General features: G+C 43.2%; 1 protein-coding gene across 1 annotated transcript in view; it reads left to right on the plus strand.

Annotated features, from left to right (window-relative positions):
• Positions 1–12,668: 12,668 nt before the first annotated feature.
• Positions 12,669–27,033, plus strand: part of KBTBD12 (kelch repeat and BTB domain containing 12) — a 48,575-nt gene continuing 34,210 nt past the window's right edge. The window contains exons 1-3 of the mRNA XM_007059976.4: positions 12,669–12,738; positions 20,963–22,148; positions 23,230–23,500. Of these exons, the coding sequence (XP_007060038.2) occupies positions 21,079–22,148; positions 23,230–23,500 (1,341 nt within the window). The 5' untranslated portion in view covers positions 12,669–12,738; positions 20,963–21,078. The remainder of the gene's footprint in view (positions 12,739–20,962; positions 22,149–23,229; positions 23,501–27,033) is intronic.

Below are 27,033 nucleotides of genomic sequence, written 5' to 3' on the forward strand. Positions count from 1 at the left end.
CAAAGCCCGAGCCCTGCTGCGCAGGGCTGAAGCTGAAGCTTTTTAGTGAAGTGAAACTTGGGGTACACAAGACAAATCAGACTCCTGAAAGGGGTATAGTAGGCTGGAAAGATTGAGAACCACTGTATTAGGAGCAGGGGTGAAAGTAAAATTAAGCTCTTACCGGTACGGGGCCAGCTCTGCCCCCGCCCTAGAAGGGGTGGGGTCTTGGGTGGAAGGGAGGGGTCAGGGTCCCCCGGCCAGCCCATCGGCACTGCCTGGCCTGTACCGCCTGGGGCTCCAGCAGGGATTTAAAGGGCCCGGGGCTCTGGCAGCAGCATCTGGAGACCTGGGCCCTTTTAAATTGTGGTCCTGGGGCAGCTACTTCTTTTGCCCCCCCGTCAGCGGCCGGGGTGGGGGGGAAGGGACAACGACATTAAAGCGCAACGACATTAGTGGTACGCCATACCGGCCTGCACCACCTTACTTTCACCTCTGATTAGGAGGAACTGGGGATTAGGTGCCTGCAGGTCCACTCCATGCTATGTGGGGGTGCTCTGGAGAATGCACCCTGCCACAGCTGCCTCTAATTCTTCCTATAGTTTCACTTTCCGTGCTGATCTTTTGGGGTTTGTTACTGCATGCTGTTAAACAGCTGCTACCTTCCATCCCAGGGCTCGATGCATTTCAGCCGTAATGGTAATAGTAATAGTGAAATAACTCCTATAAGCAGAGCCATATCAGGGAACCATGAAGAACTCCACTCCTGTAAGTAGTACCATTTATCCATAAATATGTAAATAATCTAGTCCATTTGGTTTCTAATGTGCTTTGAGATCCTTCAGCATGAACGGCATGTATACATGCTGTAATAATAATTTTTGTCACTATCCACCACATTAATTCCTTATCTAACTGGATGAAACTCCCTTTGGTGTGGATGGAAGTTGCACTCACTTATGCCGGGGTTAAATTTAGCTCTTCTTATATCTAGCCAAAGAATTGTGAGTACAAGTACCAGCCATATTTGTTTGTGTAAAAAAGACAACTTGTTTATGGCGTTGGTCCTTACCACATATTTATGGATCACTAGTATCCAGTATAGCTGGATAACTTGCCATGTGTTATTTCTTACATATAAAAACGTGTGTAAATTCCAGCAATGGGAATATGATCAGACGTCTCTATAGGTTTTCTCACATTCATATTTGGTTTCTTTGCTTAATCCACTTACACATACCAATATATGGCTGTCTAAGATGTGAATTTTCTTTGATTTATGTGCAATAATTACTTCCTAACATCTGCATAACAGATTTTGTAGGAAAAGTAACTCTGCAACATTAAAAAATAAATGTATGAAATCTTTAACATCTCTGTTACTGGGTTTTGTTATCCACAGCTGACTGGATACATTCCCAGCCAGGACGCTGGTTCAGCAAAACAGCTGCATTAGTGATTTAACTGTGGGCCTGAGTCTGCTCCTATTTACATCAATGTAAATCAGGAGTGATGCAGCTGAAGACAAAGGAGTTACACCAGTGTGAAACTGGTGTGAAAGGAAAAGTAAGCATCATGGTAGAGAACAACCAGGGAACTTCAGATATGATGCTTTGATGGTATAGGATACTGTGTTAGGGCTTGATCCAGCAAACATTTCCTACCAGATATATTGCTTTCTAGTGAGGTTATTATTATTTAATAATTTTATATTGTGGTAGGGTCTGGAGGCCAACTGTACCCTAGTCCCATGGATTTAAGTGAAACTACTTTTGGTAGTAAGCACTGAACTCAGTAGTGAGTATTTGCAGTATTGGCCGCAAATTATTCATTCTTATTTATATAGTGTCAAAAAAGTTCTGGGTTCACTATAATTTACTGTGTGATTTGTAGTACTGGGAAATGTATTCATTGACATTCTTTCAACAGTGCCTTAGTACAAGGGATAATTAATCTGGAGATTTCCTTTGAGAAAGGGAATTTTAACCAAGGAATGTTGAAGTCAAATACAAGCTATAGCATCTCTCAAGAGCCCAATACTATTCCCAGTATCGGGACTGACTTCTACTCAGTTGTAAAACAATATACGGTTGTGTTACCAGAAATCTTATTATTCTGCCTTGTAGATGGGCTTTCAATAAGACAGATATTGAACCTCTCTAGGCCTCTATTGCCATCCTTTAATGAGCTGATTTGTTAATTATTTGCCAGTACCAACAGCTACTGTTACAGTATGTGTGAGGTCAAAGAATGCCAGCAGTGAATATCAGATCTTGGATGTAATCTCTGATTACTCTTCTAGCAAAGGCACAGGTAGATATGTAAGTGATTTGGACTCTGTGGTTGCTGCAGGGGTGGCACACATCATAAGAACGGCCATACTGGGTCAGACCAATGGTCCATTTAGCCCAGTCTCCTGTCTTCCGACGGTGGCCAATGCCAGGTGCCTCAGAGGGAATAAACAGAACAGGTAATCACCAAGTGATCCATCCCCTGTCGCCCATTCCCAAGTTCTGGCAAACAGAGGCTAGAGACACTATCCCTGCCCATCCCGGCTAATAGCCATTGATGGACCTATCCTCCATGAACTTACCTAGTTCTTTTTTGAACCCTGTTATAGACTTGGCCTCCATGTGGATTCATACTGGAGTCCCATGGATAGTACCCCTTGTACTCCAAGACACAATGAACCTAAATTCTGCAATAGATACCCATCAATTCTGCAATAGATACCCATCAATAGATACCCATCAGGAAACCCGCCATTCTATGGCAATGAAATTAAGGCTATCATTTACTCACGGGTAATTTTAATAAAAGTCATGGACAGGTCATGGGGCAGTAAACAAAAATTCATGGCCCCTGATCTGTCCATAACTTCTACTAAAATTACCTCTGATTAAATCTTGCTGTGGGGGGCGGGGGGAGGGGCGCTGTTGCGGGGAGGGTGGGGGGCGCCCAGGGCCAGTGGCACCAGTTGCCGGGGTCCACGAAACGCGGCTGCTCCAGCCAGCCAGCCGGCCAGGGACTGCTGCCTGGGGCTGCCAGAGCAGCGGCTGGTGTGGCTGTTCCTGGGGCCACCTGAGCAGCTGGTGCCAGCTGCTTGGGTGGCTCTGGGATTAGCCACACTGGCCCCTCCAGAAGTTGAGGAGGTCGCAGAAAGTCAAGGAATCCTAATGATAATCTAGTTCATTTGCTGATTTGCTGAATCCACTCTACAGGCGCAGTAACATTTTTATGCAAACCTAGGGAAAGGGGGAAGGTTATTTCCTATAGGTTGGATGTTTAGGGTTCTTGTAGAGACAGCACCCAGCTGCTAGCAGGTGTACGTGGCAGCTGAATAAAGCTCCATCCTTTCCAGGCTGCCAGGGTTGGGGGGATGGAGCAGGGCACCAGAAGGAGGGTGGCAGCAGCCGGGGTCTGAGCCTATGAGCTGTGGGCACTGGGCAGAGCTCAGTCCTCCCTGGGCTGCAAAGTGAGTGAAGGGTCCTTCGCAACACACATATTTTCCAGGCCAGATTAAGCTATAGGCACCATAAACCCATGCCTGGGGCCCCAGCTCCCAAAGTCATGTAATTACACGAGAACCTAAGTTTTCTGGCTGTGGGGCTCACGTCTGAGATGTGACTCGAATATAACCAATGCAGTGATGTCTGCCTGAGTCAACATCCCCACCCCCTCCAGAGCCCCACTCAGAACTCTGTGTCCACCACACACTTTGCATCCTGGCGGGAGAGATTTCTGCTTGGGGCCTGCGACTCATGTACTCAGCCCCTGGCTGCCACATTCCCCTCAGCCAGAGCACACATCTTCAAAGGTAGGGAAGGGTGGCCCTGATGAGCCAGGAGGGCTGCTGTCCTCCTTTCTGTCTCCCCTAATTATGGACAACAGGGCAGGAGAGTATAATGCAAGAGAATCCCAACTCTTGACATTGCAAGTCTTGTGATAGTTGGTGTTCTTCTTGAAACCCCAACTCCCGGAATTATTTAATTAGGAAAGTATCTCTGTTTTTTTTAAAAAGTAAAGTTTCCAGCCCTCACGGTTTCAGAGAAAAGCTTGAAAAGAGTCACCCCAGTGCACCCTAAAGGCTTGGAAACCAGAAGGCAAATCATTTTCTTTTTGTAAATCTCATGAATTTTTAGCCAGCCTCATGATTTTAGGGGGCCTAACTCATAATGATCTTTTGACAACTTGGTGTTGCCAATACTAAGGATGTGCTGCTTGAGGCAAGTGGCAGAGAAATTGCATGCTGCAGCCAGATCCTGGCAGGCAGAAAGAGCAAAATGTTGGGCAGCTGGTTGCAGCAACATGGCAGAGTCCAGGGCCAAAACAGGGAATTCCACAGCAATTTGGTAACATGCCAAATTCCATGGAACATTCTGTGATCACTGTGTACATGGGGCCCTGCCTATGAATTAATGCTACCTGCAACCTAGACTTCCTAAGGAAAAAAACTGACACTGTGTGTTGAAGATGTGTAGACACCCCAGGCTTTTTATTGAAGAGCTAGATCCTGCAAACACTATCCTTATACTCCTAGTAGTAAGCACTATGCCCAGCAGTAAGTGTTTGCAGGATTTAAGACTTTTGAAAATACTCTGAGGGTGCCCAGCATGCCTCAGTATAATATGAGGGCACACTTGTGCAGATAGCCCAAAGTTTTAACACTCTCTTCCTGGTTTGGTTTGTTTAATTCCTTGTGAAATGATTTTTTTTCCTCTCAAGGAGTTTGAGCTGAACAGTCTGTGACCATATGCCAAATCTCAACATGCCTGAGGGCCATCCTGCATCTCCCAAAGAGAACCCTTTTTTAAACCAACTTCTGCTGAAACACTGGAACTTCACCCATTTATGTACGGCAAGCCCCTTCTTTTTTGATCTTTGAAGGCAGCAGTGACATGATGGCTAGATGAAGTGCTTATTACAATTCTGGATGCAGTGCAACACATTTTAAAAGCTTTTTACTTAGAAACTATTCTGTGTGCTATATATATATTCGGAGGTGTTTTTTAGTATTACTAGGAGCATATGTATAAAAACATGATTTTTGTTTTTTGAAATCAGTAATTCATTTGCTTCTGTTGGTTATGTCTTACTTGAATAATTAGTATCATAATACACCTTTATACAGGTCCTGTGTACATTGTGGCAAGCTGGACCCAGTTTCTGGAGCAAGGTCTCCTGGTTTCTGAGGTTCTCTGAGCCTAAATTCTGCAGAAAACTGGAAATTCTGTGGCACCTTCAGGTAAAGTTAGCTTTTACTGATTTTAAATATGAGTATTAATAATGAATTCATTGCAGTATCCCTTGTGCTGTTCATTTTTATGATATTTAAATGTATTTTACATTGCCTCAGATTTTCAGTCTGCTGTAAATTTTTGTATGGACAATACAGTTGCATGTTGGAACAAAGCCAGAGATTTTGGCAGCTAGTTGGAGTTTTTGGCACCTGAGAACATATGGCACCCAGGATGCAGTTGGGACTTTCACAATGGAGAGTGGCTGCATTTCTTCTCTTCCTCCTTGTGGACAAGGGTGGAAGGGACTTGAAATTTTGGGGGTGGTATGTGTTGTCCTAATTCCCCACCACAGCAACTCTTGACACAAACATTTCCCCAGTTCCCCCTGTTCTTGTGTCAACAACTATGGTTAAGCAGAATTAGCTAGATATTGCTGCCAAAATGATCAGCAGTGAAACAGTGAACAATATTGACAATTAAGTCATCATTAAGTTTCAGAGTTAACACATCACTACAATTAAGGAAATTCACACATTATAGAGCTATTGTTTCAAGCCAGTCTGTTTGCAGACTGAGAAAGATGAGACAGCAATTTGGTTCACGTTTGGTAGTTTTCCTTCAAAACAACAAAATTTTGAAATGTATTGTTTAAAATGAAAGCTTAGAGTCTGTTGCTCAAATCTGCAGCAGGATGTGGATTTAGTGGCAGAACTTCAGAATACAGGAGACCCTTTTTAGCATCTTCCACATAAGGATCTCACAGCACTTTGAATACTAATTAATCCCTGCGATGTAGGAAAGTATAATTATCCCCATTTTACAGATGAGGAACAGAGGCCCAGAGATGTGAGAGGCTTGCCCAAGGTCACGGGGAAAGCTAAAGCAGAGCCTGGATCAAAACCCAGAGCCAAATTCTTCCCCAGTATAATTCTACTGGAATCAACTGAATTACACCCAGGACAAATTGGCCTCAAGTCTCCTAGCTGTACCTTATCTATACAACTACTCTTTGTTCCTTTATGACTTGTGGTCATAATCCTCTGTTTCATCACAACCCAACTCCAGAGCAATCAACTGAAGGTGGGGCTGGAGGAAGCTCCTGGTACTGCTCTTGCAAGAGTGTACCAGGTGCCATTTAGGGTATGTCTCCACAGCAAAGGAAAACCCACAGCTGGTCTCTGCCAGCTGACTCAGACTCGTGAATCTCAGGCTGTGGGGCTGGTTTATTGCTGTGTAGACTTCTGAGTTTGGGCCTGAGCCTGGGCTCTAGGATTCTGTGGAGTTGAAGCCTGCGACCTGAGCCCTGTGAGCCCGAATTGGCTGGCATGGGCCAGCTGCGGGTTTTTCTTTGCTGTGTAGACACACAAGTGGCTGCTAGTTAGTCAATACACTCTTGGAGTTATAATGCCTCCAGCTCCTGCTGCTTCAGACTGTGCACCTCCCCTCCCCACTTTCAATATAGTTCTGCTTGTGGTATCCTTAATTTGGCCCCATACGTGTAATACAATTGCATCTATACTAATCTTTCATATAGTAAAAGCACTAAAAATGATGTACAGAAATGTATTTCTGCAAAACTCATTAACCTCACACTGTAAACTTCTTTGCATTTTCTTTCCCACCTCAGCTGATATAAAGAGATGTTCTGTCCTGTCTGATCAGCCTCTTCCGGCTGTCTGATTAGTTCACTGATATCACAGTTCTTCTTTGAGCTATTCCAAGTCATTTCCAGAGAAAGAACCATGATGCTGAGATGCTTGGTTGTGGCATCCCTGCATGAAACAGGCTGAGGGACAAGGAAGAGGGAAACTTTTCTTTATGTACAAAAGGTTTAGTCCTGCCCTACTTACTCAACTATACGTTTGTGCAAGTCAGTGGAGGTTTTGCCTATAAGCCTCAGCCAGCACATATTACTCAGTAATAACCATTTATCCGCAATGCTCAGAAAGGAAATCCCAGAACTGCTATACATGACAGTTACATGGGTTGTTTTAGTTTTTTTAAAGCCACTTTAATGTGATGGAGGCTCCTTTTCATGTAAAAGACGGAAAGAACCTACAAATGAAACAACACCAAGCCCTAAAGTGCAAAACTGCAATTTGCATACTTCGGGGCAGCTGCTGTGTCTGTCCTTATTACCACCACTGGGGTGCTAATTCAGCCACAACTTCCTCATTTATTTAAATGAAAAAGCAGCGGGTGGCTGGCATGCCACATTAGCTGCAAGGCAACCCGGGAATCAAGTTGACAGAGCTAGAAAGAGATTTCAATTCAGAGGGATTTAGGGGTCTTGCTCCCTGGACTGGTGGACACTGGCAGGTTCAGAAGTGCCCTTGGTCTACAGTATAGGTCAACACTTAGCTTAGAAAAAAATCAGTATTTGTATTTTGACTGAAATGGAGAACAGACACAGGACGGAACTGGCATTCTCCATCCAAGTAATCTTTCTCTCTAAAATATATTGTTGCCAAAATAGTCTTGTCTCTACAGTAATACAAATATTTAATACTAATAATCTGTGTTTGTATAGCATTTAGCGTAATGGGGTCCTGGTCTACAACTAGGCTCTTGGTGGTACAAATAAATAATAATACTCTTCCGGACCCATTCCTCCTGCTACCCTCTAGTGTTCTCAGATTGTAAGTGTGTTGCATTGACTTGCTCCTTCTCTGTTCAGCTGGCATTCGGTACAACAATCAGCTACTTTGCTTGTGCACACAGGCCCTGGTTCAATAACGTACTTAAACACGTGCTTCACTATAAGCATGTGAGCAGTCCATTGTCTTCAATGGGATTACTCACCTGCTTAAAGTTAGGCACCTTGCTGAACTGGGGCCATAGTGCTGCAGGTGATTCCCCAGGGGAAGCAGTAGCGTGCCCCATGTCCTAGAGAAAAGGACTGAGACCTAGAAGAGAGGAAATATTCAGTCACCCTGGGCCACATGTGGAGAGAGTCTGGACAGCCCCTTCAGTGTGTATGCTGCACCAATTTAGACTCCGTCTAGACTTCCTTAGGCCTTCTAGACCAGGGGTGGGCAAAATACAGTCCGGGGGCCACAATCGGCCCTTCAGACATTTTAATCCGGCCCGTGAGCTCCTGCTGGGAAGCGGGTTCTGGGGCTTGCCCTGCTCCACGTGTGCTGTAGCTCCACACGGCTCCCGGAAGCAGAGGCTCCTACGCGTTCCGGCTCCTATGTGTAGGGGCAACCAGGGGGCTCTGCACATTGCCCCCACCCCAAGTGCCGCACCTGCAGCTTCTATTGGCCAGGAACCATGGCCAGTGGGAACTGCAGGGGCAGCACATGTGGACAGAGCCACCTGGCCATGCCTCCACATAGGAGCCAGAGGGGGGACATGCCGCTGCTTCCAGGAGCTGCTTGAGGTAAGCACCGCCCGCAGCCTGCACCCCTGACCTCCTCCCATGCCCCAACCCCCAGCCCTGATCCCCCTCCAACCCTCTGAACCCCTCAGTCCCAGCCCAGAGCACCCTCCTGCACCCCCAACCCCTCATCCCCTGCCCCACCCCATAGCCCGCACCCCCAGCTGGAGTCCCTACCCTCCCCACACACCCAACCCGCTACCCCAGCCCGGACCCCCCTCCTGCACCCTGAACTCCTCATTTTTGGCCCCACCCCAGAGCCCGTACCCCCAGCTGGAGCCCTCACCCCCTCCTGCACCCCAACGCCCAATTTCATGAGCATTCATGTCCCACCATACAATTTCCATACCCAGATGTGGCTCTCGGGCCAAAAAGTTTGCCCACTCCTGTTCAAGACTCATGTTCACTAACATGGAACCTAGAGGTAGTCCACCCCAACCCACAGATCTGGAGCCCCAAGGAACTCCTGTGTAGAGTTTTCTGTGGGATTTGTAGAGTGGAGTGGACAGGCTAGGGAGCCATTCACAGTGGTGGAGTGAAGCCTAGGGCCTTATAATTTTAGACTAGAACTTTGTGAACCAGTTTAATGAACCACCTGTGTGAAATTACGAACTTGTCAGCTCAGCACAAGCCAGAACAAAACCACTGAGCAATGACAGGATTGGTAATGAGTGAAGAGAAGGTTAAACTAGCATGTAGGTCTGAATGTTTGAATGGTGGCAGTAAAAGAAAGTGATCAGATGGGCATGACGCTGGATTGGAAAGGAAATTAAACCATGCTGTATTTTCTGAAGCGGGTATAAAAAGTGACCAAAAAACCGCTACAAAAACCATTTAAAAGTCACAGTTGCTTGTGTATCTATCTGTCGCTATCCATGACACAGAGAAAAGCTATATCTATGGAAGACTTGCATATATAGTAAATAAGCTACACACAAAATAGGCTTTTAATCATGGATGAACTGTAACTATATTGTATCCAATCCTGCTCTCTTTACTCAGAAAAATGTACTCCCTGGAAGTCAATGTGTGTTTTTCTTAAAAAAGGAGGGCAGGATCTGGTCCATATAGCTTGGTATTCACTAATGAGCAATGATCAGAAAGAAAATCCTCTGTTCATGCCAGTTACATGGAAGTTAGTATGTACTGCATGGACAGTGTCATGGAAAACTCCACACCAAAACCCCAAACCCAACCGGGGTTTCCATTCCTTTATAATATTTACCTGTACATCTGCCTTTCTATGTATATATCAGTCTTTGTCATAAACAATACACTAACCTCTGCACCTCCCTGTGACGGCCTTTATATTTTAAAAATGTTAAAAGAATCACTTATTTGTCCTATTATCACAAGTGTTTTTTCCTTTTCCTATTACTAATTTGCTGAAGTTAAGTAAAAACGTTAGTCCTCACCCACTCCTCTAGTCAGTCATATTATACTTATAATCACCATGACAACAGATAATGATCTCATAAAGGAAGGATTATGACTCAATTGCATGAAGAAGAGGAAGTCAGGGTTGGTTTACACTGAAGAAGAGCTTTAATTTCAGCAGAAACATCTTGGGCCTGATTCACCACTGTGTTACTCCAGTTTTACACAGGTAAAACACCACTGATTTCAGAGGAGTTACACTGGCATAGAACTAGAGTATTATAGTGATGAGTCAGGCCCCTTGATTAATTTCAATTAATTGCAACAGAAATATTCAGAATTACATTAATGACAAAAATAAATTTGTTTTAAAAGCCTCAGTGTTTTTATGAAACAGGCTCATTATCCAAATTAGCTCAAGAAATACACCCAGAAGTGAAACATGATTATTATTATGTCAGCAATATTATTTCAAAGAAATACAATTTATTACATAAGCAGTCTGTGTTAACCACCAAGATACTATAAATTGTTCCATTTAATAGGGGAACAAGGCAATTTGGGGGAATATCGTTCACTTTTATCACAGCTGTGGCATTTCATCCCCAGTCTAATGTTCCTTCTTGCTTCTAAAAAAATATGGTGTCAGACTGGATATTTTTATTTCTAAGATAAAGCTGAAGTTTTAACAAGAACAATCTAGTAATTTATACAACCATATATCCATGCAATTTGTTCAACAGAAGAGAGGAGCAGGCATAAAATTTTACCAGCTTAATTTTTTTTTAGTTCAACTGGAAAATTCTATGGCAATTTTTTGTATATGTATTTTTTTTCAAAAGAATTACATACCTTGGGACAATCATCTTAAAAGCAAACAAAATCAGCGTTAGCAGCTGAGTGCACCTGAGTGTTTTTCCTGGTGCTTTTGAAAAACCTATGATGATAAACCACTGAATGCAAGTAGCGGAATAAAAAATCTTAATAAGAAAACATATTTCAGTTTCAATTTTCGAAGCTATTACAATTAATCAACAGTGTGTTTAAAAAATAAAAAAGAGAGGAAAAAAGATTTTCAGTACCATGAGACCAGCTTTAATAGCCCTTTCAAGTAAAACTGTAGGCATAAAATTAATCCATTGTGTTACCTTAATTCTAAGATATATCTTTTCTGTCCTTCAGATTCTCCTCTCATTTACACTGTTTTACATTGGTGGAACTATATTGGCTCATATCCTCAGCTAGTGTAAATCAGTGTACTGTAGCTTCATTGACCTGGCCTCTTGACATCAGGGGATTTACTCCTGATTCACACCAATGTGAGAGGAGAATCAAACCCTCACATCTTCATATCTAAATCTCTAACCTAAAATGCCCTTCCCTTTTTTTTCTGCTCAGAGCTGAGAGTTAAGGTCTCAAAGTTCAACTTTGTTCAGGAACCCCCCCCCCCCAAAACCTTTAGTTTTAAAAATTAATGCTTCGCTTTTAAAAGGCCCCAATGTCCCTTACTAAGCTACCTCAGCTTTAAGTGACCTGGTAAGAGCAGAAGAGAGGGACAATGGCAGGTGGAGGGAGGAAAAGCGCCTCTTGGATGCTGCAAAGCCAGTGTCCCTGATTCTGAGCTGTGTTCAGGCAGAATGCAATGCATCTTAGGGAGTGGTTGTGGATCAAATGATGGTGTTCACCACCTTTGTGGCTCCCCGAATTCTGGGGCAGATGGAAACCAGTTTGATTCCTGGCCTAAGTTAGAGCTACCTAAAGGGCCATTACAGAAGCCAAGAATAACTGGAACAGAGAGATGTTTTAGCCCAATGCCCATGCTAAGCCCTCTATGTCAGGGATTGTGAGTGGGTGATATAGAACTATAATGTGGCCTCTGTGCCTTCCAGGGATTTTCCTGAACTGGGGAATATCCAAGGTAGTTGGAGTGGCACAGAGCAGGAGGAATGGAGTTGTGGGGGCACAGTCAGTGCCAATAGGCCTGAAGGAGTCCATACCTCTGTAATATAGGAACTGCAAATGGCACCATGGAAATAAGAGAATATTCTGTACTGATAACACACTAAGGGCCAGGTCCTGCCATCCATACTCAACGGGAGTTGTGCACATATATCTGAAGAAAAAGTTTGGCTCTTAGAATTATGGATGGAACTCTACCCTTAATCCATCACTATGATAACTCAAACCCTAGTCTAAATGTTCTTGGCACAATGGCATCCCATACCCTCGGGTTTGGGACAGAATCCTACCCTACCCAGAATCCTACCCAGAGCAAGAGTAGAACCATTTTCTACTGAAGCCCCAGTCGACGTTTCCTTTTATGTGGGAGTGGAGAAAGGCTGATGGATCCATTTAGGACAAATCTATAAACTTAACTTCTGCCAGTGAGAAGGTGCAGTGGCAGCTGTCTGGTCACACAAGGATCCCAATGTTTTCTTAATGGCTATATGTGGCTGATGACAAATCAGTTAGTAGAAGGAAGAGGGGTAGTGAGGAGATGCCAGTGCCAGTCCAAGGACTTTCATTTAGTCCTAATGTACTCTGCATGTGACATTAATACTGCTCCCTCTCACAGCCAGGAATCCAGCCAGGTCTAATAATAGCCCCTGGCTCCCTCTCTGTCCACATGAGGCTCTCAGATAAGCAGCAGCCATATGAGGTATCTCTTTCACTCCCGTTTGCCCCCCCCCACCCCCATCTCTCTCTCACGCAGTCTCCCAGACATATGCAGATCCAGAGGCGTCGGGGACAATAGGGAGAAAGGTAGATATATCCACTCCCATCTCTCGGCACAAGAGAGAAGGGGATTTGCTGCTGAGGCTCAAAAGCAGTGAGCAAGTGCCACTGTGGATTGTTGGGTGGGTGTTATTGTCATGGGCAGGGTTGGAGAGGCCCTGAAGATCTTAGGGGGCCACTTAGGGATGTCAAAACTGGGGCCCATTGGCAGTTACATGAGGCAGATAAATTGGAGCCCTTTGCACCTGTTGGGCACCCCCTGGAGATGCTGAAACAAAGGCCCTCTCACTTCCATATAGGGCTCTCTGTAGATTTCAAAATGGGGATATGGGACTCATTCCCAGGGATCTCAACATGGGAACCCCTGAGAACATCAGACCGGGGGTCTGGTACTTATATGGATTTGCAGTAGATGTGAAAACAGAGACTCTCTGCGGATGTAGAAATTTGGGGGTCCCAGTGCTGCACACACCAATATAGGGACCTTTGCACTCTCCACAAATCTGAAAATTACGTGCACTTTCAGGAAGGGCTCTTGGAGAAACAGTTGCTCTGCTGTTTTAGGATTTTCATGTGCCTAGGTCTGGCCTGGACCGTGGAGTTCTGAATTTGTAGTGTAGGTGTGTCATTGTGAATTGTGGGGTTGTTATGAATTGAACCTGTATTGTGGGGTTGTTCTAGATTTACTGCTATGTTGTTGCCAGGGGTTGCAGGGTAGTTGGTGCGGGCGGGGAGGGGGGAAGAGCCCTACAATGATATATTCCTGCTACTGACTGAAACTGAAACTAGGGGAAGTTATAGGAAAGGTTAGATTCACATAAATTGCACAGTAACTAGTGAAATGCTGATGTCAAGGGGTCAGGGTTCTACAACCAGCAAGCTATTTGAATCTCACTGTTGATCGACAGGAGATGTTAACTCTTAGAACACTAGCATTTGCTAACCAGGTGATTGCTCTGGTAAGTGAAAGTTTCAAATAATTATTGTCAATTATATTTCATAAGTTTTGCCAATTTCAAAAATGAAAGTGGAAATTGGTTTATACAAATTATTAAATTACACGTATTGTAGTTGCAAAATAGTCCAAACAATTTATAAAAGCAAAAACATGAATAATATTACAAGCTTTCCAGTATTTTCTGGTATATCAAACATGTTCTAGGCAAACAAAAAGAGAAACTTGAGAGCTTTGGAAGATGGATTTAGCTAACAGAGCAAATTTTAGAAAAATGGCCTCGTTTTCTGAACACATAATTTTGGGTGTGTAAAATACTTGTGCATGCACTTTTTGTTCACTATCACTTCTCTGTGCAAATAATATTTTTATATACGCAAAAACCATCTGCAAACTGCAAACTGAACAAAAATGTATAACTTATATCACTTTCATGTGCCACTGATTAGTGCACAAAAACTGCCCATACAGGAATTTGCTTGTGCTAATTTTTATGTGCATAAAGTGCCTGATCTAATGCCCACTACAGTCAATGGGAGTCTCTTCATTGATTTCCCAGGGTTTTGGAGCATTCTCGAATTAAAGTCAGGCTAAGGCATCATAGAAAAGGTAGCCCACTTGGTCATTTTATTCCTAGCTCTTTGATATTTATGAATCTATAAGATTTTAAAGAAAAAAACATTCCTGGTATTTGCTGAGATTGAATCAGTATTAATCTAACTCCACTTCAGGGCTCTGGGCTGGCAATAAATGCAGCTCTCAATGTCAAAACTTTCCAGGATCACACACCACACAACCCCTTTGAAAAGCAATCAAAGCATCTTCAAGTATCCACTGATCAAAGACACAGCCAACAGTTTTTGTAGCATTGTAAAATGCTGAAGAACCCATTGTTAAGTGTTGTGTTGTTTCTCCACACACAAAGAGCAAAACGTTATGTTCAGTCCGAATTATTTTACTTTAGTTTAAGAGAGCAACAAAACCAGGAAGAAGAAGTGTCCATGAGGGAGCAGTGTGTGCATGTGTGTGTCCTCTGTAACAATCTGACCTGAACGTAACACAAAATGGCTGCAGTCTCTGCTGACAGCAGTTAGCATTTTAAAAGTACAGTACACACAAACAGGGTCATAACAGTTACATAGCTATATACAATACATCACAGTAGGGAACACAAGGTCATGTATGCTGCTTGTCACTCATGATCCTGGTTTTTTTTTAAATGAAAGTTCTCATGCACACCATTTGCACACTGGAGATCACTGGGGAGCCTATCAAGAGCATGTCTAGCAACAAGCTTTCTAGCAGAAGCCAGCCCATGTGTGGGGTGCATAAGACCTCACGTTTCCTAGGACTGCATGAAAATAAATATATACTAAAGGGTTTTGAAAGAAGAAATGAGCAAAATACACACACACTGTATGTTATATGGACCAATCTCATCCCAAGGACAGAATTCTACTTGCAATGTCTACAACCTCAGAAAAGTGTAAAGACTCATCACCCCCATCCCTTCCAGCTCAAAGCAACTCAGTGCACATCACCTAGAACAATGAAGAGACATTAGTTATAGGTCTGATCCAGCTCCCATTTAAATCAATGGGAGCCATTCCTTTGACTTCACTGGGACTTGGATCAGGCCCGATGGGCAAAATTTTCAAAAATGTCTTGTGTGACTTAGGAGCCTGTGTCACAGTGAAAGCCGAAATCACTTTTGAAAATGGGACTTGGGCTTCCAAGTCATTTAGGTGGAGATTTTATAGAAAGTAAAGCCCATTACTAACAACATCTAAAGGCCGTACAGTAATATAATACTGGGATTCTAAACACACGGTTCATAATGTTATCACCCTGATATTGATTTACCTCTCCAGTGGCTGCTAGCCAAGGCATAAAAGTATATTTAATCAACATATTTTCTTCATAGCTCATCAGAGCATAGAAACATAAAGAATATGTAGTCAGAGGCCCCAGTTTTTGGCTTTGACTGAGCAGTGCTTGGTACAGAACCCAAAGGAAGATGGGACAAAGAAGGCTTTGTACCACCTTTGTATCCTCCAGATTCTAGGACTGGCCTGAAGGCTGCTCTGTCTTACATTTGACTGCCATCTTCCACAAGGGCTTATTCTGGTGGCTGGGAATTGTTGGAGCACAAAGGTAATCCAGCCACACCCCTTTCCCTCAGCCAGGCCAACTGTGTAGGGACTAAGAAGGAATGACAGACTCACAGTGCTGACTCTACCCCAACTGAGAAATCTCTCTATACAAGGGAAATTTGTGGTTGTGGTGGTGGGGGGGGGGGGGGGGGGGGTAGCTCTACCTGGTTTACAGTCTCTTTGCATTGGAGCAGCACAAAGGGGCTGTAGTGGAACTGAGAATCGAGGACAGAGTACGCTTAGAGTATGATAGCTTCATAAAAGCCGAAATTCATGATTCTGAGATAACAACTGTGTTTTTATTTATATTTTTAACTGTTCCTGCAGCACCCTAGAGCCTCGGAGAGGGTAAGCTTTAGTTTCTGCATAACATTATGTATTATTATTATTAATAAGGTTCACTTCACAAAGAAGAATATTAAATTAAACTAACAAAACAGGTAAAATAAAAATAAAGGTAGCAGACCAGAACAGGAGGTAAATCAACAATGTTGCTCTGAAATAAAGTAACATTTGCAATTGAAGATTTGCAGTTGGATCCATTTTTCATAGCCAAAAAATATGAAATCAGCAAACAAGGCTATAAATATATTTTGGGCGCCTGGTGACCTTACAAAGCACTCAAGCATTGTACTGGAGGTTTTATAATGACATCCAAGCCCTTTGCTTGATATAAATACAGTATCTGGCTGCAATTTACATTTGTGTCCCATTTATCCTCTCCTTGATATAAATGTTCCATCTTTTCCCTTTATAAACCAGAGCAGAAAGCAGAGCAGTCCTGTTTTATTATTATCCTTTTAATAACCTTTCTAATAGTGTAAGTGAGAGTAGTAATGTCCTTCCAGTTACCTCACCTAAATGAAATGTTAACTGAAAGTCAGGAAGAGAATGGTGGTTTTGTAGCCGAAGCATAGGAGTGAAATTCTGGATCCACTGAAGTCAATGAAAGGATTTTTTCACCCCTGGGTTTTATTCCTGGTTCATCTTCAATCTTCCTCAGTAACCTTTCAGTTCTTTGTGCCAAAGTTTCCTCATCTGTAGAATGGGGAAAAATCCCTACCTCACAAGGGGGGTTGTAAGATTTCATTCAGTAACGTTTGTGGAAGCACTTTGAGATCTTTGATTGGAGGAGGCTAAAGAAATGCACAGTTCTTATGAGGAGAGGTAAATATTATAACTTCAGATCTGAAAAGTGTTAACTCAGCAGTTAAAGTTGAAGTAATTTTCATCCTTCTTCATAACAAAGTATAAAAAAAAGACAACTCCTACTTAAAAAAATCAAGGCCCAATTAATTAAGGCCCAATTAATCCTACAAGCCCTCCATATCCAGAACTCCCAGTGAAGTCAGTTACCAGATCAATAATGTAATGGGTTCTCAAATATTCAGTTTCAATGTAGACAGCAAAAAACAGCTGTACTGTCATCTTTCACCAGCACAGGGCCCAATCCTGAGATCCGTTTTCTTTCTCCCCTATGTCTTTATTCCAGCAAAACTCTCATTTCCTTTCACTGAGTACAAACGGAGTCATAAGCTCAGAATTTGGCCCTCAGAGAGACTACGAAGTTATGGTTTATTTTCCAGATACATTTTTAAAATGTGGTAATAATCCTGATCCATTGCTCAAATTTGTTGTGTTGAGCTCAAGACTTGGAAAACGGAAAGAAGTGACAAAGTCAATTGATGTGTCTGGCTTTTACTGCAGGTTCAGTGTAAGAAATCCACAACTTGCTAAAACAGCATGATGACTAGTTATGCAAACATCTTAACAACTGAAAGCACAGTCCTGGGGCTGGTACTGTAGCTGCACAGCCCTTCCTCACTTGGGAGATAATTATGATTTCTAAACTTTGACACTACAGAGAGATGTGGACTCTGCCGTGAGGAGCCCCTTAGTGGATTTTTTTGATAATTTCATACACTAATGTTTTTCATAGTGATGTGTTTTTTTTAACAAAAATAAGCCTACAACCTAGAGTCTTCTTGTTAAAGCTTCAGGAAGCTGCTCATCACTGCTGCAGTCTGAGATCCTGCTCCTGCTTGTGTATAATGTTTCTTATTTGAATAGTCCTATTTAGTGTTTGCAGGATTTGGAAACAGGTTTATGATAGTATTTATAACAGCTTTCAAACATGGCTATACCATGGCTTTACAGCCTGTCTAAAAATCACTTACCCTGTGACATGATTCCTTAACACAGCTCTGTAACAGTACTGTCTCATTATCACCCTACAAACAAAAAGTGTGTTAAAACACCGATTCCTCTAGACATGACAGATACATGTGCATTGGCACAGATCTACAAGGCCTCATTCTCCCCTCACACCGATTTTATATCAGTGCATCTCCAAGTCCATAGCTTGTTAAACTGAATTGGGGAGGTTGTGGGGCACAAAAAAAAAAGATTACAAAACCACTGTGTCCTTCACATTTTTTCCCTATGGATAAACATAAAGATACAGTATATAAATAATTAAAATTCAATTAAAATACCATCTGGGGCCACTATAGATGGCATCAAAGCTTGTTAAACTATGTCACTGAATTACATAAAGGCCTTCGGAAAGGCTGTAGCACACAGTTTAGAAACATAGGCCGGATTCTCCCCTCAGATACCCTGGTGCAAATCAGTAGTAAACGGAGTTACATTGGTGTAAGACAATGCAGACTCAGGCACATTGTTTAGTCCCAGGCCCCTCCCAACAACACTACCAGATCATATTATTTTAAGTTAATATCCATGCTGGGAGGAATGGCCATGTTTTAACAGGGTTCTCCAACATGGTAAATATCATAGTGCAGGCAGACAGGACTGTATTTTTAAACAGGCGGGAAGAGTGGAAGCCCTCAGATGTGATGGTGATGGGTAGGTAGGTAGACAGAACCTAACTGTCTCCCTCCATACCTCTTTCTTCTGCTTTCCCTCCACTGGTTCCAATGTTCGTCCTCTCCTCCGCCCCCAGCACGCTGTCCTCAGATCTAAGAACAATCCCCAACCCTATGTATCCCCGTGGGTCTCTCCCCACTTCCTGCAGCCTTTCCCCTGCTCACCTGGGGTCATCCTCCCCTCCCTTGCCATGCGAGCACCAGGTCCAGGGTTGCCTTTCCTCAGTGATATCTTCTCTGCCTGCCCTATTGTTCTCCTCAAACCCACAGAGAAGGCTGCCAGCAGGGGGAGAAGCAGGGTGGTATCTGTTACTGCACCGAGTACGAGGCTGCCTCATGGCTGTCCCTGCTAGTGGGAGGACAGAAGTGCAGGGATTTTCTCTCAATACCCTTCTGCATGCTGGGAGCTGAGCCGGGAGATGCAGTGGGGACAAATGGGTAGGTGGTGCCACCCAATGTCTGCCCATTGCCCATTACGTCTTTGACTTAAGAGAATTATAACAGAATGACTCCAGTTTGAGCAGAGAACCAGGTCTGTTGTGTAAACAGTCCCTTTCTATGGTCTCAGTGGGCTTGAATCTCTACTACCTTGCGTTATATACATTTACTCTGGTGTAAAATGGTAGTGAATCTGAATTCTTCACTGACTTGCATTGGTGATCATATTTTACACCTGCTTCACAGAAGTGTAAATGACTATACAAGGTGTGACGTAATGAAGAATCAAGCCCACAATTGTTGTTAGCCTTTTGGGCACATTTCCTGCAGTCCTTACCCAGACAAAACTCCTGCTGAAGTCTTTAAGGATCAGTGAGCACTGAAGTGTGCCACTGATGGACTAGATGATTTCAAAATAATCAAGCGGTCTGAGCTAAATGAGGTGAACTATAAGGGGACATTCAGCATCTGCGTGGTGGACTGTTTTTCTTTATGGGTGTGTATGTGTGAACTGAAGCTTGAAGGCCTGATCCATGGACTTTTACAGTCATTGAGAATCTTTCCATTTGCTTTAATAGACTTTGGATCAGGCCTTAAGAGAGGTGACAGCAGGGAGCCACAAAAGAGAATGCTGAAAGGGAGGTTTGGGGTTTCTTTGATAAGAAAACTGAGGGGAGAAAAGGGAAAAATTACTGAACCCCAAAGATCATTTGAGGTGGCCTTTGTCTTTGGAGAACACTGACTCACAAAGTGTTATTCCAGTTATTTGCCAGTGTAAATGCCCTGAAATCAGGCCCTTTGTATTTAATTTTTATATCTGTGACTTGTCAGGAAAAAGGGAGAAAAACTGAGAGCCAAATGGCAGAGATAAAATTATAGTAGTTGAAAGTATATTTTTTCCCTTGGAGTTTTATCACATCTAAAACTAGTCAAGGCAGGCAAAAGACTTTAATTAGGGATCAACCCTGCATTAATTGCACTCCCAGAACTCCCACTGAGTTGCAGAGTTTGCAAGGCAAATACTGGAACATTGTGCTAGCCTATGACAGCCTGCAAGTGATTCTAAATGAACTATAAACAGAAGTGAAACTGACCAGTTGATTCTCAGAATCCAGGCTAAGATAAATGTAAAAGGTAATGGTGACAAGTAAATTTTAAATTTCTTTCAATTTTAATAATCTGAGGTGTGAAAGCTATTTGTCACATAGGTAAGCTCAATAAAATATATGACTTTTAACCTGACAGCGTACGTCAAAATAGGCTCAACTGATGAGTGTCAATACCAATAACTGATTTTTAGGCTAAGCAGCAACACAGGGCCTGATTTTCAGTTAGCAGGTAGGTGGGTGTCTACATATGATATCAGTAAGAGTTTTGATTGACTGAGGCCTAGAGGACTTGTCCTTGCAATTTTAGTTCCAATTGGGACGTAATATTTAATTGCTTGGATCTCTCTAAACAATACCATAAATATTTGGTAGCTTGCATTACATCATTAGAACATTACTGTAATACAATATTTTTTTCTATTAAATGCCAGTGACCTGTCAGAATGTTAAAATATGTATCAGTTTTAAATGCAGAATGAAAAGTATATTTCATTTGTTCAGGCATCAAAAATGAGAGTGAAAATAATATAGTCCTCATCTTGGAATCAAGCTCAGTTTGAAAATGAAACTGTTATACATGCTCAAGTATGTATTAATGTTTTATAACCTGTCCTTTAGAAATGCTTACTATCGTTAGGATTTAACAGCAAAATTCAACTGTCAGAGGATTTATTCTTATAAGAAAATTATATGCTTTCCTCCCCCCAGAAATATTTTATGATGAAGGCATATCACTTCGAGAGCAATCAGACATGCAAGTAGCCCTTCTAAAAATCAAGCAAGTTCTTGAAGAGATTTAAAAATAGAAAATTTTGAGTTTTATCATGGATCACAAGACTGAGGGGAAAAGGAAGCAGCGACATAGCTTGACTTTACTGGATCAATTAAACAGTATGAAAGAATTAACACAAATGATTGATGTGGTCCTTGTAGCAGAAGGTGAGAAGTTCCCCTGCCATAAACTGATATTGGCTGCATTCAGTCCCTATTTCAAAGCTATGTTTACCTGTGGCTTGCTTGAGTGCACCCAAAGAGAAGTGGTGCTCTATGACATCTCGTCAGAGAGTGTGTCCATAATACTCAACTACATGTACAGTGCAGATTTGCACCTCACTAATTTCAATGTCCAAAGTGTTGCTGTTGCTGCATTTTTTATGCAGATGGAAGATGTTTTCAATGTGTGTCAGAAATACATGATGGACCATATGGATGCTTCCAACTGTGTGGGGATCTACTATTTTGCAAAGCACATTGGGGCAGAGGAATTGTCCGATCAAACCAGGCAATATTTGTATCAGCACTTTGCTGAGGTGAGCTTGCATGAAGAAATATTAGAGATTGAAGCACAGCAATTGCTGAGTCTCATAAGATCAGATGATCTGAATGTATCCCGGGAAGAGAGCATTTTGGACTTGGTCCTCAGATGGGTGAACCATAGCAGAAAATCACGTGTCGAGTACCTGATTGAACTCCTGAAGCAAGTGAGACTGGAACTTGTAAGTCCTTCTTTCCTAGTGGAAGCTCGGAAAAGGAACACGGTGCTTCTCTCTAACTCAGAATGTCATGATATGATTGATGGAGCGTTAGAAACTATAAAGAAATCCACCCACCCCTCTCTCAGTCTTCGCTATGGCATGGAGACCACCAGTCTTCTACTTTGCATCGGCAATAATTCTCTGGGGATTCGATCAAGACATGGTAGCTATGCAGATGCCAGTTTTTGTTACGCTCCTGCAACACAAAAGACTTACTTCATTTCCTCCCCAAAGTATGGTGAGGGTTTAGGATGTGTGTGTACCGGTGTTGTCACTGAGAACAATGATATTATTGTGGCAGGGGAGGCCAGTGCTGCCAAAATGTCTAGACAAAAAACCAAGAACATTGAAATTTATAGGTGTGTATCCTCAAACGGGAGGAAAAAATTAATCATTGTTTTAAAGTTAAACAATAAATAACGTTCCTGGAGCAGGAAAAGGCCACTAGAGAAAGCATTCTTCTCCCCATATGTTTGTATGCGGATTTCAGGTACCCAAAGCAATTTGTTACAAAGGGCAATCTGTCCCTCTCCATGAAACACTGAGGCATCTCCTTCTATATTAAGGGCCAAATCCTGACCCTTTTACTCATGAGAAGGCCCATTGACTTAGATGGAATCCTTGTATAAGTAAAGTGAACTGGATTTCATCCTAAGTCTCTTTCTGTAGACCTCATATTCCCCTAACCGAAAGGTCATCAGTTTGTTAGTATTTTCTTTCCTGGATCATTCCTCCACGTCATTTATTTAATAGTGGTGCTGATGTCTGAGATGTGGAAATTAATGAATGAGTCTGGTCATTCGTGAATCTACACCCAGCTTTAACTATACCAAGCTGATGATGCATGGGAGCTAAAATGTAATAATCATAATCATAATAATAAATAAATAATTATTAATAATTAATAATATTGAAACCTTCACTCTGTTTTTACTCATTCCTCACTCAGATAAACCCACATTAAGGAACATAGGAGCTTTGCCAGAATCAAGACTGATTACAAACTGAAGCCAACATCAGCAAATGTGGGGCCTAAATTGAGGCGCATAAATCCACAATTAGACACTTAAATAAATGTGGCCTTTGTTTCAGAGGTGCTACTGCAGGTTTCACTGAGTGCAGTGGGAGTTATGAGTGCTCAGCTCATGCAAAATAAGGACACTTTAATTGTGGTCAATATTTTCAAACTTAGGTGCCTAGAATTAGGTTCCTAAGTCCCTACTAAAGCCCTGATAGTGCAAACACTTATGCATGTGAGTAATTTAATGCACATGACTAATCCCACTAAATTCAAGGCTAGAAACGTTTCTTCTCTGTTGACAAGAGAAAGAACTTCTGTTGTCACTGTAACATCATCTGAAACTGGAGAAGGGAGATTTAAATACAAAATTGATATGATTTTATCAGAACCACAGTTTCTAATTTTGGATTTTCCTACAGGTACCACAATAGAGGAAACCGATTTTGGCAAAGTTTGTGCACTGCTCAGTTTCGTGAACTCTATGCCTTGGGCACTGTTCATAATGACCTGTATGTCATAGGAGGGCAAATGAAACTGAAAAATCAATATCTGGTCACAAACTGTGTTGAGAAGTATTCCATGGAGCAAGATAGCTGGAGAAGCGTGGCACCTCTTCCAGTGCAACTGGCCTGCCATGCTGTGGTAACAGTAAATAATAAACTCTATGTGATGGGAGGCTGGACACCACAGGTAAAGAAGTGTACTAATTATTTTATTCTATAAAAGCTAGCTAACCTGGCTTATGTGCTGCCTAACTTTGAGGCTGTTCTTGCATAGTTTAAATACCTCAGTTATAAGCAAAAAATAAATTGCACTCATTCCTCTCACATCTTTAATGGGAAAATCAAGCAGGCCAAGGAGAAATAATGTCCATGTCATATAATCTTCAATTTATATGCTACCCGTAATAAAGGCAGTTGTTTCAAAGGGAGTTTCTCAGTGAGAAAAAAATTAAAAATGCATCCTGTCTAAACACAGTTTCACTCATGTTCCATTTTTAAATAGTCATGGGGTAAATCCTGAAGTCCTTACTCAGTTTTTAATCCAGCGAAACATTAATTAAAAAGAAATCATGGTGATGATTATACTTGGCTCTTCCCTGGCACTTTCCAATCCCACTAGTTAATAATTGTCCTCTATAACTTTTCTATCAGCAGCAAATAGTTGAGTTTAAATAAGAGACAGAACAAATCCTGCATCTTGGCAGGGTGTTAGACTAGATCAGTGGTTCTCAAACTTCATTGCACCGCCACCCCCTTATGACAACAAAAATTACTACATGACCTCAGGAGGCAGTGTCGAAGCCTCAGTCCACCTGAGCACCGCCACCCCAGGTGCCGGGGCCAAAGCTCAAGCCTCACCACCCCATGCGGGAAGTGGAGCAAAGCCGAAGCCCAGGGCTTCAGCCCCAGGCAGGCGGCCTGTAACCTGAGCCACACTGCCACCCAGGGCTGAAACCCTTGGCTCGGCTTTGGCCCCAAGTGGTGGGGCTCAGACTTCAGCCTCAGGCCCCAGCAAGTCTAACACCAGCCCTGGTGACCCCATTAAAACAGGGTCGTGACCCACTTTGGGTCCTGACCCATAGTTTGAGAACCCCTGGAGTAGATGACCCTTGCGGTCCCTTCTAACTCTATGTTCTATGATTCTAAGACATGGACCCATACTGGAATCCAAAATCCAACCCCTATAAACTTTGGTAAATTTCAGGTCCAAATCCATATACAAGCTTCACAGCTCAGCTCCATTACTTGGGGAATCTTTTCCGTTTTTAGGTGTTTGGGTTTGTTTGGTTTTTTTTATAAAAAGTTAAAACTTTCAGTGGAAAAGCAAAAAGAAAAGGAGTACTTGTGGCACCTTAGAGACTAACCAAGCTTTTCATCAAAAAATTAGTTTGGTCACAAATGCAATTTTCCACCAAAAAAATTTGTTAGACTTTATTTGGGACATTTATAATATATGTTGTTGTCTGTAGGATATTAAATATGTGATCACGTCTCATTGGTTTGGGACCACTTTTTAGAATCAAATCTTTAAAAATTTAAGACTAAAACATGTTCAGAAAACACAATTTCCATCTGTTAAGATATTCTGAGTTTGGAAATCCCTAAGGAGGAAAGAGAATGTTAAGAGAGTAGGTCTGACACTGAAACTGAGCAAAGATACTTTCTCTTTTTTAAATAATTAAAATACAAGGACGTACTTAACATGGAAATAATATGGCTGTAAAAAGCTCAAGCTGGGTGGTGTGTAATATAACAAAGATAGATGTTAAGGTAGACGCCCAGCTTTTGTCTAGCTTGATAGCTCTCTAAAACTAAGGAGAAAAATGCCTGAGAAGCTATTGTCCTGAATATTGAGCCAAGACTGGTAAAAATACACGCACCTGGGAACTGATACCTGCCAACTAGCACTTTCTGTGACAATTCAGGAGTACGTATCTATGCATACAGTTGATTGGGATGAGCAGTTTAGCATTAACTGATAAGGAGTTACATAAGAATCTATCTGCACAGGTCAGAATGCATTAGCCACAGTGGTGAAATAAAGATTTTAAGACCAATGACCCAGTGGTAGGTGTGTTGCTTCAGTATTAGTATTCCCCTCTCAGGCACTAAGGGTGTATATTGGGGTGGGAAAACTACGGCCCGTGGGCAACATCCGGCCTGCCAGCCAATTTAATCCAGCCCTTGAGCTTCTGCTGAGGAGCGGAGTCTGGGGCTTGCCCTGCTCCCGCACTCCAGCCGGAGCGTGGGGTCGGGGGCCGCTCGGCATGTGCATGCCACCACTCCACAAGACTCCCACAAGCAACAGCATGTCCCCGCTCCGGCTCCTCCATTTAGGGGCAGCCAGGGGGCTCTACGTGCTGCCCCCGCCCCAAGCGCCACCCCCGCAGCTCCCACTGGCTGGGAATTGTGGCCAATGGGAACTGCAGGGGTGGCGCCTACAGACAGGGCAGCGCACAGAAGCACCTGGCTGCACCTCTGCTTAGGAGCCGGAGGGGGCACATGCCACTGTTTCTGGGAGCTGCTTGAGGTAAGCGCTGCCCAGAGCTTGCACCCCTGAACCCCTCCCGTGCCCCAACCCCCTGCCCCAGCCCTGGTCCCCCTCCCGCCCTCTGAACCCCTCGATCCCAGCCTGGAGCACCTTCTTGAACCCCAAACCCCTCATCCCCAGCCCCACCCCAGAGCCTGCACCCCCAGCCCGGAGCCCCTCCCGCACCCTGAACTCCTCATTTCTGGCCCCATCCCAGAGCCCATACCCCCAGCCAGAGCCCTCACCCCCCTCCTGCACCCCAACCCCAATTTTGTGAGCATTCATGGCCCACCATACTATTTCCATACCCAGATGTGGCCCTCGGGCCAAAAGGTTTGCCCACCCCTGGTGTATATGTATGATATTGTCAAATGAGCAGTATGAAAGCATATTAAAGTTTCTCAGGTTAGGGGTTATCTTTATATTTGCGCAACCCTGAGCACTCACTCCACCAGCCTTGACAAAGATTAATAATATAACATTGCTATAGTGCCATAAGTGTACATGTCAGTTCACAGAACATAGTCAAAGATATGCTCTCCCCCCTGAGACCTTATAATTGAAATAAGACAAGGCAAACTCAAGACAGGACATATAACAACAGCTCAGGAGAGGGAGGGCCTGACTCACCACAGCATTACTCCAGTTCTGCACTGGTGTAACTGCACTGACGTCAACGTAAAATTGGAGTAGTGCAGTGAGTCTCAATCAGGCCTATGGAACTGGGAGTTGTTAATAACGAGAAGGAAAGAAGGATTTTATGAAGGGGTTTTGTCAGAGGGTAGCTGGCCCTCTGAGGGGGTCCGGAGCTCAGCCTACCTATGAAGGCTCAACAAGGGGTACGTGAGACAGCCCAGGTTCACCTGGGACTAATTACGTCATTGAATAACTGAGAGGCCATTAATTAGGCAGGGAAGCACCTCGGCATCATAAAAGGAAGCTACTCTCAGTGGGGGTGGGCCAGAGAACAGAGGTTCCTGGGGAAGGGAACTGTCCCTGCAAGGAGAAAGTTCTCAAGGGGAGCCTGGTGAGGGGACTCACCAGAAAAGGAAACCAATAAAGAATGTTCCTAGGTGGGAGAGGCTCCAAAGGGGAGGAGCTATGAATGCCAAGGCTTAGTGGCCCCTGTGGACAGACTTCATCAGGTAGCAACAGAAGCCCCTGATCAGAGGAATTCTAGGCTGTTCTGA

Source organism: Chelonia mydas, chromosome 7, assembly GCF_015237465.2.
Source record: "Chelonia mydas isolate rCheMyd1 chromosome 7, rCheMyd1.pri.v2, whole genome shotgun sequence".
In the NCBI taxonomy this organism is placed as follows: Eukaryota; Metazoa; Chordata; order Testudines; family Cheloniidae; genus Chelonia; species Chelonia mydas.